We start from the raw sequence: 13,754 nt of genomic DNA, 5'->3' as shown, positions 1-13,754 counted from the left end.
CATTTCTTAATCTTTTTTTTAATTTTTATGATTGTATGAATTGAGTTATAACACGACTAGGTAATTAACGTTTGTCATAAGGTTTTTAATAAACATATATAGTACTCCTCCGGTCCTTAATATAGGACCCAATTTTTGAATTGGTTTTGATTCTAAATATAAGACCCATTTCTCATATTTATTAATTTTATCTAAATTACCCCTATAGATACTCCCTCAACCATAATCAAGTAGAAGAGGGAGAGGGGTATTAAGAAAGATGATTATGGTATTTTAGGAAAAATGTGTCACTTTTCTTATAATTAACTAACTTACCTAACTTCCTTAATCTAATCAAATTAGTTAAATGGGTTTTATATTAAGGACAGGAGGAGTATATAATTTTTAAAGGTAAATATTGGTATATCCTACGTATTGTTTGAAAAAGACAATGTTATACATTAACTAACTTACCTAACTCCCTCCGTTCCTTATTATAAGAGACAAATAACCGAAGTACGTTGATCAAAAAAACAGTTAAAATTAGTTAAGAACAATTAATGTGTAAAAAGTATAATTTTTTCCCAAAAATGCCCTCATTAATAAGGAGAGAGAGCATGAGAGAGAACAATTAAATTATTAAAAGAAAGAGAAGTGAGAGGGAGAGAGAGTGTGAGTTGGAGATAATAAATATGGGTAAAATAGTAAATCAACACAAAAAAGTAGAGACAACTTGTAAGTGTCTCTTATATATAGAAACATGCCATAAGCATCAAATGTCTCTTATAATAAGGAACGGAGGGATTAGTTTACATGTGTGTTTATATGAGTATATACGCAAGTAACACACACACACACACATTACACTCATCCAGCATAGATATAGATTTATGTTTTCCATACCACATATGTGCATATATCTAGTTAATTAATATTGGATTCAATAATCAATAGTCATATTTTAATTCCTAATTCTAGGCTATATATGTATACTTAATTATATCCTACTACCTTCGATCCTTAATATAAGAACTTGTTTGACTTTTAATTTAAGTTCTAAATATAAGACCTTAATCATTTTGCCTTTTATATTTATTCATTTTTTTCAAAGTAGTCCTTGTAGTAGTTGCATATGTTAAATATTCTATCAAATAGTAATTATAATCAATACACTTGATTAGTAAAGGTATTTTAAAAAAGATAACACTTATTTATTACAAATAACTAACTTAATAAATTTTTTTAATTTACTCAAATTAGCGAATTATCTCTTATATTAAAGACATAAAATAGTAATTAAATGCAATCTGGTTACTTTATATATATTGCTTTCACATGTACACTATGGTATGTAGTGGTTTAAAATTAATAAATAACGGTATTTGGATTAGCTTATTTTAAATGATTTTGCACTTCATAGAGTAAGCGTGTGCGCTCACACACATATATATTTGAAGAGCTTTTGTCGCGAGCTCCATAAAAGGAGATTTTCCAAACAAGCATCTCTCAAACTCTGATAAATAAGAAACCACTCTTATAACCTCTTAGCCATCATGGTGATATTTATAAGAATTCCAAATAGGCGTAATATATAACTTGGCGGGTCAAATTATAAGAAGTGTTAGAAATATTAAATATAAAGAAAAATAAAATGCCTATAGGGTCGGATTCATATTCAGATCCGAGTTATTCTTCCAAAACTCTACAAGGCGATTTACTGATGCTCACATAGAGTTTAGATTACTAGAGTCTAAACCTGAATGGCACAGCAGAACACCACACGAGAAAATATTATAGAGAAAGAAGAGAGTAGGAAAACTCAACTATTGCAGTGAGTTGAATTGATGGATTGAGACATCTATTTACAGCTTTGGTCAAGGATATTTTGGGAAGACAAAATATCCACTTAGTCCACCAATTCAAATTTGAATTCGAAAGTTCAAATATCTCTTAATTGATAAGATTATGAATTTGAATTTAAATCTAGAATCAACTTTAATTAATTCTAAATATATACTCCTCCTATACTTAATATAAGGCCTAATTATTAAGTTAGTTTTGATCTTAAACATAAGACCTATTTCTTATATTTATTAATTTTTCTTAAATTATTCCTATGGTATGTGGATATTCTCTCAATCATAATCAAGTAAGTGAGGAGAGGGAGGATATTAAAAAAGATGATTGTGATGTTTTAGAAAAAAACATGTCATATTTCTTATAACTAACTAACTTATTTAACTTTTTTAATCTAATCAAATTAGTCAAATAGGTCTTATATTAAAGACTAGAGGAGTACATCTCTAATATATATTTAATCTGTACAATATAAATTAATTTAACTTATATCATAACTGATTGGATTTGACTCAAAATGTTTGACCAAGTCAAGATGTCATGATCTTGCTTGGATATTTGATTGGAATATTCTTTTAATATCCAATCAAGTAATCTAGCTTGTCAAGAGTGGATCCAAGCCCAAAAATCCAACAATTGGAATCTCTATTACTCACTTTCTTGGTGCATTTGTTTGATGAATGGAAAGGCAATTCCTCTGGGACAAGAACCAATTCGTCTCCATATGTATTGCAACCAATGTATTTAAAACCGGACCGAATCGGCCAGTTCAGACCTGAAACTGGCAAATCAGCCACTTGTCTGGCCCGGTTCATCCCTAAAACTGAAAAACACTTCAAACCAGTGTGACTCAGCTTAACTCGGAATAACTCGCGATCAATCCGGGTAACTCGTTGGGTTAGTCGAGTCACCGGTTTATTTTTCAAACTTGACATACTCCTGAAAAAAATGATCCAGACATCGCCTCTACTCGCCATGCACCTAAGTTTCTCTTCCAAATTGAACTTCTCTTCCCTTCCCACTCATTAGATCATCACGGTTGATGCTTCAATGAGAGCCGACGAGATCTATAACAGGAGAAGCCATGGACAGTGCTCTAAAACTTCGTAACTCAACTCTTGCAACTTGTGTAATGGTAGAAGGCAAGGAGGAAGGGGGAGGTTTGGAATTGGAAATATAAACTAACACCCAAAGGATAACTCTGAGCCACGTTGAAGAAAGTGAAAAAAAAAACCAGTGACAACTAACAAGTCATAATGCATATCCCACCCGAGTGAGATAAAGAGGGTCAAAAGGTGGCACTACTACTACAAAAAAAAAAACATTTAACGTCGGTTAAAATGAGCTTTTTACAGCGGTTTTAAGAGTGACGTCTATGCCATCGATGTAAAATGTAAAAGATTTCATGGCGGTTTAAGAACCGCCGTAATAAATGACTTTTCACGACAGTTATATAAATAACCGCTGTGAAAAGTGTTTTTTTTTTAATCTACGTTTTACCTTATTGATCAGGGAATGGGAGAACAAAGCCTCAAAGGAAGGGGTTTGAAAATCAATTAACCAATAATCTCTCACCAGTAAAAAGCATTCTGATGAAGCAAATGTAGATTTTTTTCTTGTCATAATAGCATCATTTAGCTTCACCTTCAACCATCAGATTGAAGCCACTGAGATTTAATAAAGATAAAATCAAAGACTCAGATATAGTAAAATCAAATACTCATATATAATAAAAATCAGATCTCTTCAGACCCAGATTAAACATCATATTTTTAACCAAAGAAAATAATCATATCAAACCACAAAAACTATGAAATTCACAGAAAGAATGGAGGTGAAAAACTCACAAATAAGAATGAAGAGGATGAGGCGATGGCAACAGCAACAGCGACAGTGACAGTGACGGTGATGGAAGAACATGGTGGAGATGATAGAAGCGAAGGATAAACAACGACAAAGATAGGAGGAGGGAGAAAATGAAATGAAGACAGTAATAGGGGACTATGAGTTCTAACTTTGAAAAGTGAAAACTATCGAGTGAAGGATTTTAAAATTCTGATAGATTTTTTACGATAGTTATTTAAAAAACCGCCATTAAAAGTATTTTTTACGGCGGTTATTTAAAAAACCATCGTTAAAAATATGCTTATAATTACAGAAATACCACCGTCATATTTTTTACAGTGTTTTTTCTGATAACCGCCGTCAATTAGCATCATAAAAGCCCTTTTTTTTGTAGTAGTGTGGGGAAAAAAATAAAATGAGGAAGAATTTAGGGGTCACATGGTGAAGGAAAGTGAGTAGTGTTTGGGTAGAAACAAAACTACAGTTTTAAAAATGAATTTATGGTATACGAAATAAATATGTGGAGAAGTTTTTTTTGATTTGCAAAAAATGTTTATGAGAAGTACTTTTGGAGTTACCCAAACACCCACTAGGAAATAAGAAAAGAAATATAATGAGAGATGTATTTTTATTCATAAACACTTCATTTAAGAATTAAATATGATTTCTTATAAGTAAAATATAAATATTCTTAGACATTTTAATTAATTTATGTTATTTTATTTATTTTCGGTTTGACTTATTGACCCTTTCACCCACTGCTTCAACCGGTTCAATGACCGGTCCGACTTTTAGTACCTTGATCTCAACATAAAGCATTTGATAATAAACACTCCTTTGCTTGCCACTCGGTTTTGGGGCATCTCTTTCCTCATTGAGAGTTGCCCTTCCCTCCACACTCTCACTCTTCTCTTGGCCTCTGCTGCACCAATCTTTCAAGTCAGTCTCTCTCTCTCTAAACACACACAATATTAGGTATATATGTACATGAGTATGTATATGATCGTGTGTATGATGGATATATATGGATACGATGACGAAGGACCATTATTATCGAGTATAGATGTAAGAAGATTCTGGGTAGATCAAACGAATTATTACAAGTGTTTGACATGAGAGTAAGCGTGGAGGTTGTGGAGATATCGATGAAGGGGTTTAGAGGGAGTCCCAGTGAATATGTGATGCTTCATTATGTGGTTAGATCTGGCAGAGTTTTGAAGAAGATGAACATTCATAATCTTTTCACACAGCAGGACAATTCCACCAGAATCCCAACTCATGATTCCATGGTTCAATATTTGCTCACTATTCCTAAGGCTTCTCCAGACCTGGACATTGCCATAATTTATTAATTGCCTGCTACTCTATCATGGGTGGCTATCTTCTGTTTGTGATGACCGTGTGCATATGTTTTGTTGTTGTTATGAATAATCTGTATGCAGAAACTTCTGCCGCTCTGCAACATTTTTCATTTTTTCCTCAGATCAATCTTGGCTCTGTATAGCTCACATATACCTATATAGCTGTATAATTCTTTCCAAGCGATTGATGGGTTCTTTTTAATTTGCTGCAGGCAACAATGTGCAATCTAGTGACGCCATATATACAGTTTAGTTGCTTGTTCTAATTGTTACATATTTGTAACCTGTCTTTTTGAACGGAACCATATATACAGCTTCCATTTAAAAACTCAGAGGGTGACAAAAAGCAAGCAATATCTAATGTCCTCAACTATTTCTAGCTTCGTGCGGATCCCTTTAAAAAAAAAAAATTTTTTTTTTGCCCCATGTACGAGAAGAATCATCCTAGCTAGTAATGTAAATTGATCACTCTAATTATATAGTCTTTTGCAATGACGTTAACAAAAATTGAATGCAAAATCTTAGGAGTATTGGATTGTACTTTGTTACGATCAATCCTTATTCACAATGGGCAATTATTTGTTTGGACTAAGGAGAAACAATGCAACTCTGGAATATTTTTGCTCCAGATTCTATGAGGCTTGACGATATCTATGAAACTAATTATCTGTTTCCTAAAACTAAAATTTTTTAAGTACTTCGTAATATTTTGAATAAAAAAGTTGCAACTTGGAATCCATTCTGAATTATTTACTTGGATTGATTGCCTTATTTAAATTTTGTCAATTTATCAATGTCATCCTTGGATACATATATATACTCTTCCTATCTTAAATAAAAAACTCTTTTTATAGTGTAAATTACATTATAAAATGGGTTTTATATTTAGGATCGGAGGAATATTATCTTATATTAAGGAGTGTGAGTAGTATGATATTACCTCCGGTCCTTAATATAAGATCATGTTTGACTTTTATTTTGGTTTTAAATGTAAAACCCCATTTTATTTTGTCTCTTGTATTTATACATTTTTTTTTCAAAGTAGCCATTCTAACAATGATAGTTCTAGTTAATACACTTGATTAGCAATGATATTTTAGAAAAGACAACACCCGTTTAGGACAAATAACTAACTCAACTTACTTTCTTAATCTCTTCAAATTAGTCAACTAGTCTTATAATTATGATCGGAGGTAGTATATTGTTTGCTTCCTAGTCATTAACCCAACTTTCCTATTTGAAAGGGGCATCAAAAGAGTTTTCAAAAGCAATTAAGTAATATATTTAACCAAGTTACAGGCATCAACATCAACATATTTCTAAAAAAAAAAAAAAACCGAGTCGCCCAAATTTATAATTGAGACCACTTTAATTCCTAATATTTTATGTCCAGCCAAAAAGTCAACGAACACCGATGCAAATAAGAAACTTATCTTGGACTGAGAGAATAAAATTAGAAGGAAAAAAATACAAGGGATCTTACAAGTAATTTATTCTAAAATTTTAAAAGCAAAAGAATGATAATTTCATAGCATTGGCGGCAAAGCCTCGCCTGCGTTGGGCGGAGAATCTGGAGCGAATATTCCAGAGTTGTACTCTTTCCCTCCTATGCAATTGTAATCCAATGATTGATTAATTAATAATGGAATAATAGCTGTTTTAATTCATCTAATATATATAAAAAAATCATGTTGGTTTTTTTTTTACCAGCAAAATCATGTTGGTTTACTGGTAAAGAGTTCAGTCCCATTAATATTTATGTCAGGCTTTTCTTATTAAGCGCTGACCATTTTTCCGTAAGAGAATTGCTCTAGTTGGTTTGGTCCTGTATATCTGCAGGAAACAACATCTTTGATCACTTATTAAATTTTTTTCACTCTTATTATTGAAAATATAATTTATGGATGAAATTAATTATCAAAAACCACTGTTTGGTTGTCATTTTAGAAGGAAATTTATATTCGTAATATAGGAGTATTTATTGATTTCAAATAATTTTAACTGTGATAAATTATTTATTTGTCTCTTATAAAAAGAATTGGAAGAGTAATATTTTAAATACTTCCTCTATTTTATACCAGTAGTGGTCATAAAAACTCCAATTCATAGTATATATGTGTCATTTTTGCAAAATTTAAGGAAGTATTAAATACTTGGTCTTTTGTTTTTGTCTCTTATTAATGCATCCATTAGTAATCAAATGATATTTATGTTAAAATATTTTTTTGACACAAGTATTTATTTAAAAATATTAGGAACCTTAAATTTTAGAAAAGTATATTTAATTTATTTGAAAAATATAAATTATTTAATGAGTTCCTTAATTCCTTAATTTATACTCCTTTGGTTCGTTATATAAGTATTAATTGTTGAGTTGATTTTGGTCCTAAATATAAGATATATTTATCATATTTATCAATTTTTTCTAAATTATCCTATGGATATTCTATCAATGATAATCAAGTAGAAGAGGGAGGAGGGATATTAAGAAAGATGATTATAGTATTTTAAAAAAAACGTGTTATATTTTTTGTAATTAACTAACTTACTTAATCTAATCAAATTAGTTAAATAAGTCTTATATTAAGGATCAAAGGAATACCCTATAAAACATGTTATGACACCGAGTTAATATCTTTTTTTGTCCATGAACAATTCTCTAGACTTATTTATTGAGAAAAAGAGAGAAAAATTGTTTTTTCTCCTAATTTTTAATCTTATTAAATTATTATATAAATATATAATTTTACTTATAATTTATTCTTCAGTAAACTTTTAGTTTCTTTGACTTCTTGTTAAAGTAGGCACAATTTCTTGCTTTAAAAATAGGATCATGAAAATACATTTTATACCTCCCATTCTCAATATGAGACATAATTAATGAATTTGTATAGATTAATGATATTAGTTAAATTAATTAATATTATTTTTTTAAAAACATATTAATTATTTTTCTTAATTTTCTCCCCCTCATACTTAATTATTATTGAGAGAATGTTAATAGAATTAATTTAAGAAAAAATTAATACATATAAAATAGTTCTTTTCATCAATATTAACTTTCAAATTAGGGTATACTTTTGATGTCAATTAAGATTCAAAATTTATCGCTAATATGAACCGAACTAACTCTGAAATTGAAAAGATAGCCCCTGTTCAGCACGCGGGCATATTCTGTATTCTAAATTTCCAATAACCAGTTGGAGCCACATTTTGCGAAAAAAGAATTATACGTTTGACTTTTACAAATTTCTGGGATTTTCCGCTTCGGATATTTCTTTGATTCTTTCTGCCTAGTGCCTCCAAAAATCCGTCATTTTCAGCAAGTCTCGGGACTCTATTTCCTATAAACCATTCTGCAAGAGCTGCGATCTTCAGTTGCTTTCAAATCCCGATACCTCGCCCATGGAGAACGGTGGTGATGGGTCGCTGCAGGGTCCGGTTACTTGTGGGGCATGGATTCGGCGACCCGAAAAGCGTAATCTTGTTGTGTTGGGAAGGTCGAGGCGAGGAAATTCTTGCCCTTCTCTGCTCGAGATTTTCTCCTTCGATCCCAATACCACTTCGTTATCTTCCTCGCCCCTGGTAATTCTCACTGTATGCTTACGCTCTTGCTTTTGGGTCACCTCTGTTTTTGGAGCTCCACTCAGGGGAGTTAGTGCTTGAAAAATAAGAACTCATAAGCAAACGGACTAATTCCTGTTTAGGATAATTTAATTTTTTTTACATAAGCCTTACATACGGTTCAGGGAACAGATAATCAATTTAGTCAAATAGAAAGACGTGGGAAAAAATCAATGACCCTTTTTGAAGCTTGGCTTTTTTTTTTTTTTTTTTAGTGCATACCGTTTTGTTTTTTCCCGATACGTCGAAGGGATTTGGCGAAGCTACATGCCATGAAGAAAATATATCGATGCAACTATTGTCAGCAATAAGTGCCTTGGTCTCTGAATGGTTATGTGATTTGCCGATGCTTTGTTTTCAAGACTTGTCTGATTAATATTATATTTTCCAGACCACTTTTGTGTTAGAGGAAGAGGAAGGTGATCCTGTTGCTATAGCTGTGCACCCTAGTGGAGATGATATCGCGTGCTCTTTGAGCAAGGGTAGCTGCAAGTGAGCCTCTATCTATATGAACTTTGTATTTGATACTTCGATCAGCTATTTAAATTTCCCTTTGAAGAGTGCGCCTGTTGGTTATATAGTCATTTGTCTTATTGTCTCATTGTTTTATCTGAATTTGGTTTGGTGCTGGGTATTAACCAAGTATTTCCATTATGTCCATAGATTTTTCTTTCTGTGGGATTTGCGAATTGAAAGTTACTTTCACTCCTACTTTATTTCATTTGAAGGTTCAAAGGAATACTTTTTCTTCCTTTATCAATTGAAAAATCTCAGAGACAATTTGAGAAGCTTCTCGTGAGGGTGCCTTAGTGTGAGCCCTTTATTTAGTGAGGACGGTGTCTAAGATCTTCATCAGATAATGAAGCATTGGCTAACTTATTACAGTTGCGAGATTGGCTTTAAAAGTTTCTTTTTTGGCAGCTTCTTGTTAGTCTTTCCTGGGAGCTACTGGTTGACAGAATAGTTATTGAATTTTAAATTTGACTTTCTAATATTTTGCTCCAGATTGTTGATGCATCTTCCCTTTTGATATGAAACATATATATTGAAGTTCATTTTCGTGGGCTTGCAGAATTTTTGAGTTTTCTGGTCGTGAAACAAGCATTAGGCTATTGGCCAAAGAACTTCCCTCCCTTCATGATGTTGGTCCTCAGAGATGCATTGCTTTTAGTGTTGATGGATCTAGATTTGCTTCTGGTGGAGAGGTAAGCATCAAGTCAACATGCAACAATTGCTTTTATCAGCTGTGAATTTGTGGCACCTCCTTGCTTGCTTGCTTTCTTTCTCTCTGTTTTTGTTTTGAGCAGCATGGTACTGTGTGTTTGACTTGTATACTTAACAATACAGAATGGGCACCTCAGAATTTGGGAGTGGCCTACCATGCGAGTAATTTTGGACGAACCAAGGGCACACAAGTCTGTTCGAGATATGGATTTCAGGTAGGATGGAACCAAGTCTTTTTGGATCCAACTGCTTGGTTGAAAAGGAATTGTAAAAGATTTGAAACTTCGCAGACATGGATACTAAATCTTTATACTTTGTTTTCTGTAATACTGCAGTCTAGACTCGGAATTTCTGGTCTCAACATCTACTGATGGTTCAGCTAGGATCTGGAAGGTTGAAGATGGTGTTCCTTTGACAACTTTATCTCGCAATGCGGTATAATGCGTTTGAGTTTTTAATTTGAGAAAGTGGAGCAAAATTGGCGCATTTTTTTGTATAAATTATGTGGGCATGGGTTTTGCCCCTTTTGTAGGATGAAAAGATTGAATTGTGTCGATTTTCTAAAGATGGAACCAAACCGTTTCTGTTTTGCACTCTTCAAAAAGGTATATCAATATGAATATTCTGCTGTATAGTATTTTCACTATATGTTTAGAACATTGTTTGAGGAATAAATTATTACCTTTATAGACACCCATGTATCTTTTAACAGGTGATAAAGCTGTTGTTGGAGTTTGGGATATAAGTACATGGAACAAAATTGGGTATAAGAGGCTGCTCCGAAAGGTTGCTTCAATAATGTCAATGAGCCTTGATGGGAAATATCTTGCTTTGTAAGAATCTGCTCATGGCTTTTAGATTGTTAACCTGAGATCAATTCTATGGAGGACTGTCAGTATGATTTTGGCCTTGTTGCCATAAGTGTCATTGATAATGAGAAAGAAGACAGAAGTACTACTCTTCTGATCTAGAACATAGAAATTCGTTTAGGTTTATTATAAACTGATTCATTCTTTTTCAGTCTCTCTAGAAGTCTTTGTATGCACAAGCGACCTCAATCATGGCTAGAAATATGGAATCATTTTCTTTTATTAATTGCTAAGTTCTTTAGTTTGTATTTTCTTTTCCTTTTCAGAAAACTTCTTTTTGATACCATGCCTTATCTCTTATGCCTCTCACACTCAATTAGTTTTTCTATTGTGGTTCTACATTTGTATTCCCGACCTTCATGCTAAAATGCTACGTGTCCTTAACTTACAGTTGGGATATTTGTTAATTTCCTTTCAATTTGACCTGTATGAGTTTCAGCATTTTGGTTATGGTGAAACAGTAAAGATAATGAAGATTTGGATTGTCCTATGTCGTTAGAAATATTATGGTCTCAACAGACAATCAGCTCTAGGTTGATCAGCCACGTTTGTCTACAGAAGTGGATGGCAGAACCCTGGTGGTCTAGAGGGAGTAGCAATTGCTATAATGGGTCTGTCAAGGAATTGCATAACCTAAAGTTAAAATTTTCGAATTCTGGTTTCTTTTTGCCAACGAGTAACTTGCTTACAGCAGTGAATACAGTCTTTCTATCTCTTTTCTGGGTGGTATTGGTTGAGAAAATTGGTTGTAGAAGGATAAAAAAAATTTTGGCTTTGAAAACTCTAAAAGGAATTATAAGCATGCTAAATTGACTGGGTTTCTTCGTCTATTTCTGGCAGATTTATTCGTCTCTTTATGTACTTACCTTCTTACATGTCATATTCTTCTTCTTCTTTAAATATTTTAATAAAAGATAATGAAGTAACCCCACCACTTTATCATTTATTGCAATTGCCCCTGATCTGGACTGCAATGTTTGAGTTTATAAAATGTTATTTAATTTGCAAGTCGTATGCATATCATGTTTCTCTTTGTCGTTGATATCTTCAACATTTTTTGAATTCATTGCTATTTATTTTCAGGGGAAGCAAAGACGGAGATGTAAGTGTAGTTGAAGTTAAAAAAATGGAGATTATGCATTATATGAAGAGAGTACATCTGGGGACAAACATTGCAACACTTGAGTTCTGTCCCACTGAGAGGTAATGTCTCCCTGGATTAGATTAGTTGATTTAGCTTCAAACCTTAATTATTTGTCCTAATTAACACTAACACAATGTTCAGGGTTCTGGGTATTGTTCCGATATTGTAAAGTGTGTGAAAGGAATATATATAGATGCCTAGTAGATAGTGGAAACCTTATTTTATGAAAACAATCCATTAACAAAGAGGGCCTGTACGCAGGCGTTATGTGGGGGATTAATAGTTAGTTGGGAATGGGTTAAGGATGTTAGCTAGTTAGAGGAATCTCCTATCGGTGATTTGGTCGGGAGTTTTGGTGATGTAATAGGAGTCTAATGAGTGAATCATACCCTTTTTACTTTTTACTATGTACCTACCTGCCAACAGGGAAACCTCAAAAAGAAACCAAAAAAAAAAAAAAAAGGACAAGAGAGGTTACATAAAGATGAATGTGATTTGTAACAGCAAATTCCTTAGCTTCATATCGACCACGATTTCTAACTTGTCAAGAGAGGTTGCAATTATATTATGCCCAAAAGTAAATTTGTAAGACTTGATAGAAGCCTAGTGTAAGGCTGTAAGCCTAGCCTATCACAACAAATTTAGATATACACATTACCTTCTCTCTAGGTTCTTGACTACTCACCTGGCTCTGGTGGTATATCTGTAGGGTATTGCTTACAACCTCTGTAGAATGGGGAGCACTGGTCACTAAACCAAATGTTCCGGCAGACTGGAAAGGTTTTACTCTCCCTCCCTCTCTCCTGTGTGTGCTTGTATTTACGTAAATCCAACTACTGCATCTCTTTAAACTGCTTCATCCAACCACATCTTCATGAAATTTTCATGTTAAACATGCAGAGTGGCAGATCTACGTGCTGCTTCTAGGGTTGTTTTTAGCATCAGCCGTCTTGTTTTACATATTTTTTGAGAACTCTGATTCCTTCTGGAACTTTCCGCTCGGAAAAGATCAGCCAGCGAGACCGAGGTTTAAACCATTCCTGGGAGAGCACCAGTCTTCTGATGATCAAAATGGTTTTGGTCCTTTTGGACCAGTAGATATGTGAGGATGCTCTTTCATTTATTCATTCATCAATGGCTTTTAAAGGAGCATCTATTGCTGTATAATGGCCTCAGCATTCGTCCTCATTTAGGACCTGTAGATTTAGGCAGTTTAGCCAGTCACACGTCATTACTTGATAGTTTATAATTCAAGTGAACTTCATTCTTAATTATGTTTTCTTGTAGTATTTGCGTTTCTTAATTACTTTGTTCAGTCAGTATTACAGTCAGAGGTTATTCTGATTAGCGAGTTTCACTTTCATTGTATTTTGTACTCTTGTTGGCCTTTCTGGAAGTGGGTTTATCTGTTGGGAGACATTGATCTTCTATGCTGTATGTGCTAAATAGTTCCTGAAATAACTTCATTGTCTGGGTCACCAGCAGAAGTTTTTTCAACTTAAAATCTATTTGACGCTTTTATTGAAGATTAGATGGGTAATTGTTCTGTCGTACGCTGTTTTGCCTCATTTCCTCTTATTCCCTTTTTATTTTTGTCACGGCCTCATCTAATATTTGCATGTTTTGAGGCCCTAGTTGGAATCACATGTGAATCATCTATAAACACATTTCACGTTAGTTTAGACAATTCTTTTTATATACTTATCTCGTATTTTGTAAATCATGATTGAAAAATTATTTATAAGCTATTCTAAATAAGTCCTAAACTTGATGGTTTTTGATTCAAGATTCCTGCTAAACCATAAGAATTGTGAATTACTCCTTCAGTCCTTAATATATGAATCAATTGTT

General features: G+C 33.1%; 1 protein-coding gene across 1 annotated transcript; it reads left to right on the top strand.

Annotated features, from left to right (window-relative positions):
* Window positions 1-8,432: 8,432 nt before the first annotated feature.
* LOC114748946 (SEC12-like protein 1) lies at window positions 8,433-13,452 on the top strand. The gene is made up of 10 exons (XM_028937406.1): window positions 8,433-8,627; window positions 9,058-9,158; window positions 9,739-9,871; window positions 10,014-10,105; window positions 10,226-10,325; window positions 10,423-10,495; window positions 10,603-10,723; window positions 11,843-11,962; window positions 12,613-12,683; window positions 12,804-13,452. Exons 1-10 carry the CDS (start codon window positions 8,448-8,450, stop codon window positions 13,007-13,009), a joined length of 1,197 nt encoding a protein of 398 aa, XP_028793239.1. The 5' UTR covers window positions 8,433-8,447; the 3' UTR covers window positions 13,010-13,452.
* Window positions 13,453-13,754: the final 302 nt, after the last annotated feature.

This window comes from Neltuma alba, unplaced genomic scaffold (genome assembly GCF_004799145.2).
Source record: "Neltuma alba isolate B1F8T4 unplaced genomic scaffold, ASM479914v2 tig00005875_pilon, whole genome shotgun sequence".
NCBI lineage: Eukaryota > Viridiplantae > Streptophyta > Magnoliopsida > Fabales > Fabaceae > Neltuma > Neltuma alba.
This window is presented reverse-complemented; position numbering and strand designations above follow the sequence as displayed.

What these genes read in the sequence shown, in the direction of transcription:
- LOC114748946 (XM_028937406.1), top strand. Translation starts at nt 8,448, where the DNA reads ATGGAGAACGGTGGTGATGGGTCGCTGCAGGGTCCGGTTACTTGTGGG. An exon ending in GATTTGCTTCTGGTGGAGAG is followed by an intron (nt 9,872 to 10,013) that starts GTAAGCATCAAG and finishes TTAACAATACAG; the next exon opens with AATGGGCACCTCAGAATTTG. An exon ending in TGTTCCGGCAGACTGGAAAG is followed by an intron (nt 12,684 to 12,803) that starts GTTTTACTCTCC and finishes TTAAACATGCAG; the next exon opens with AGTGGCAGATCTACGTGCTG.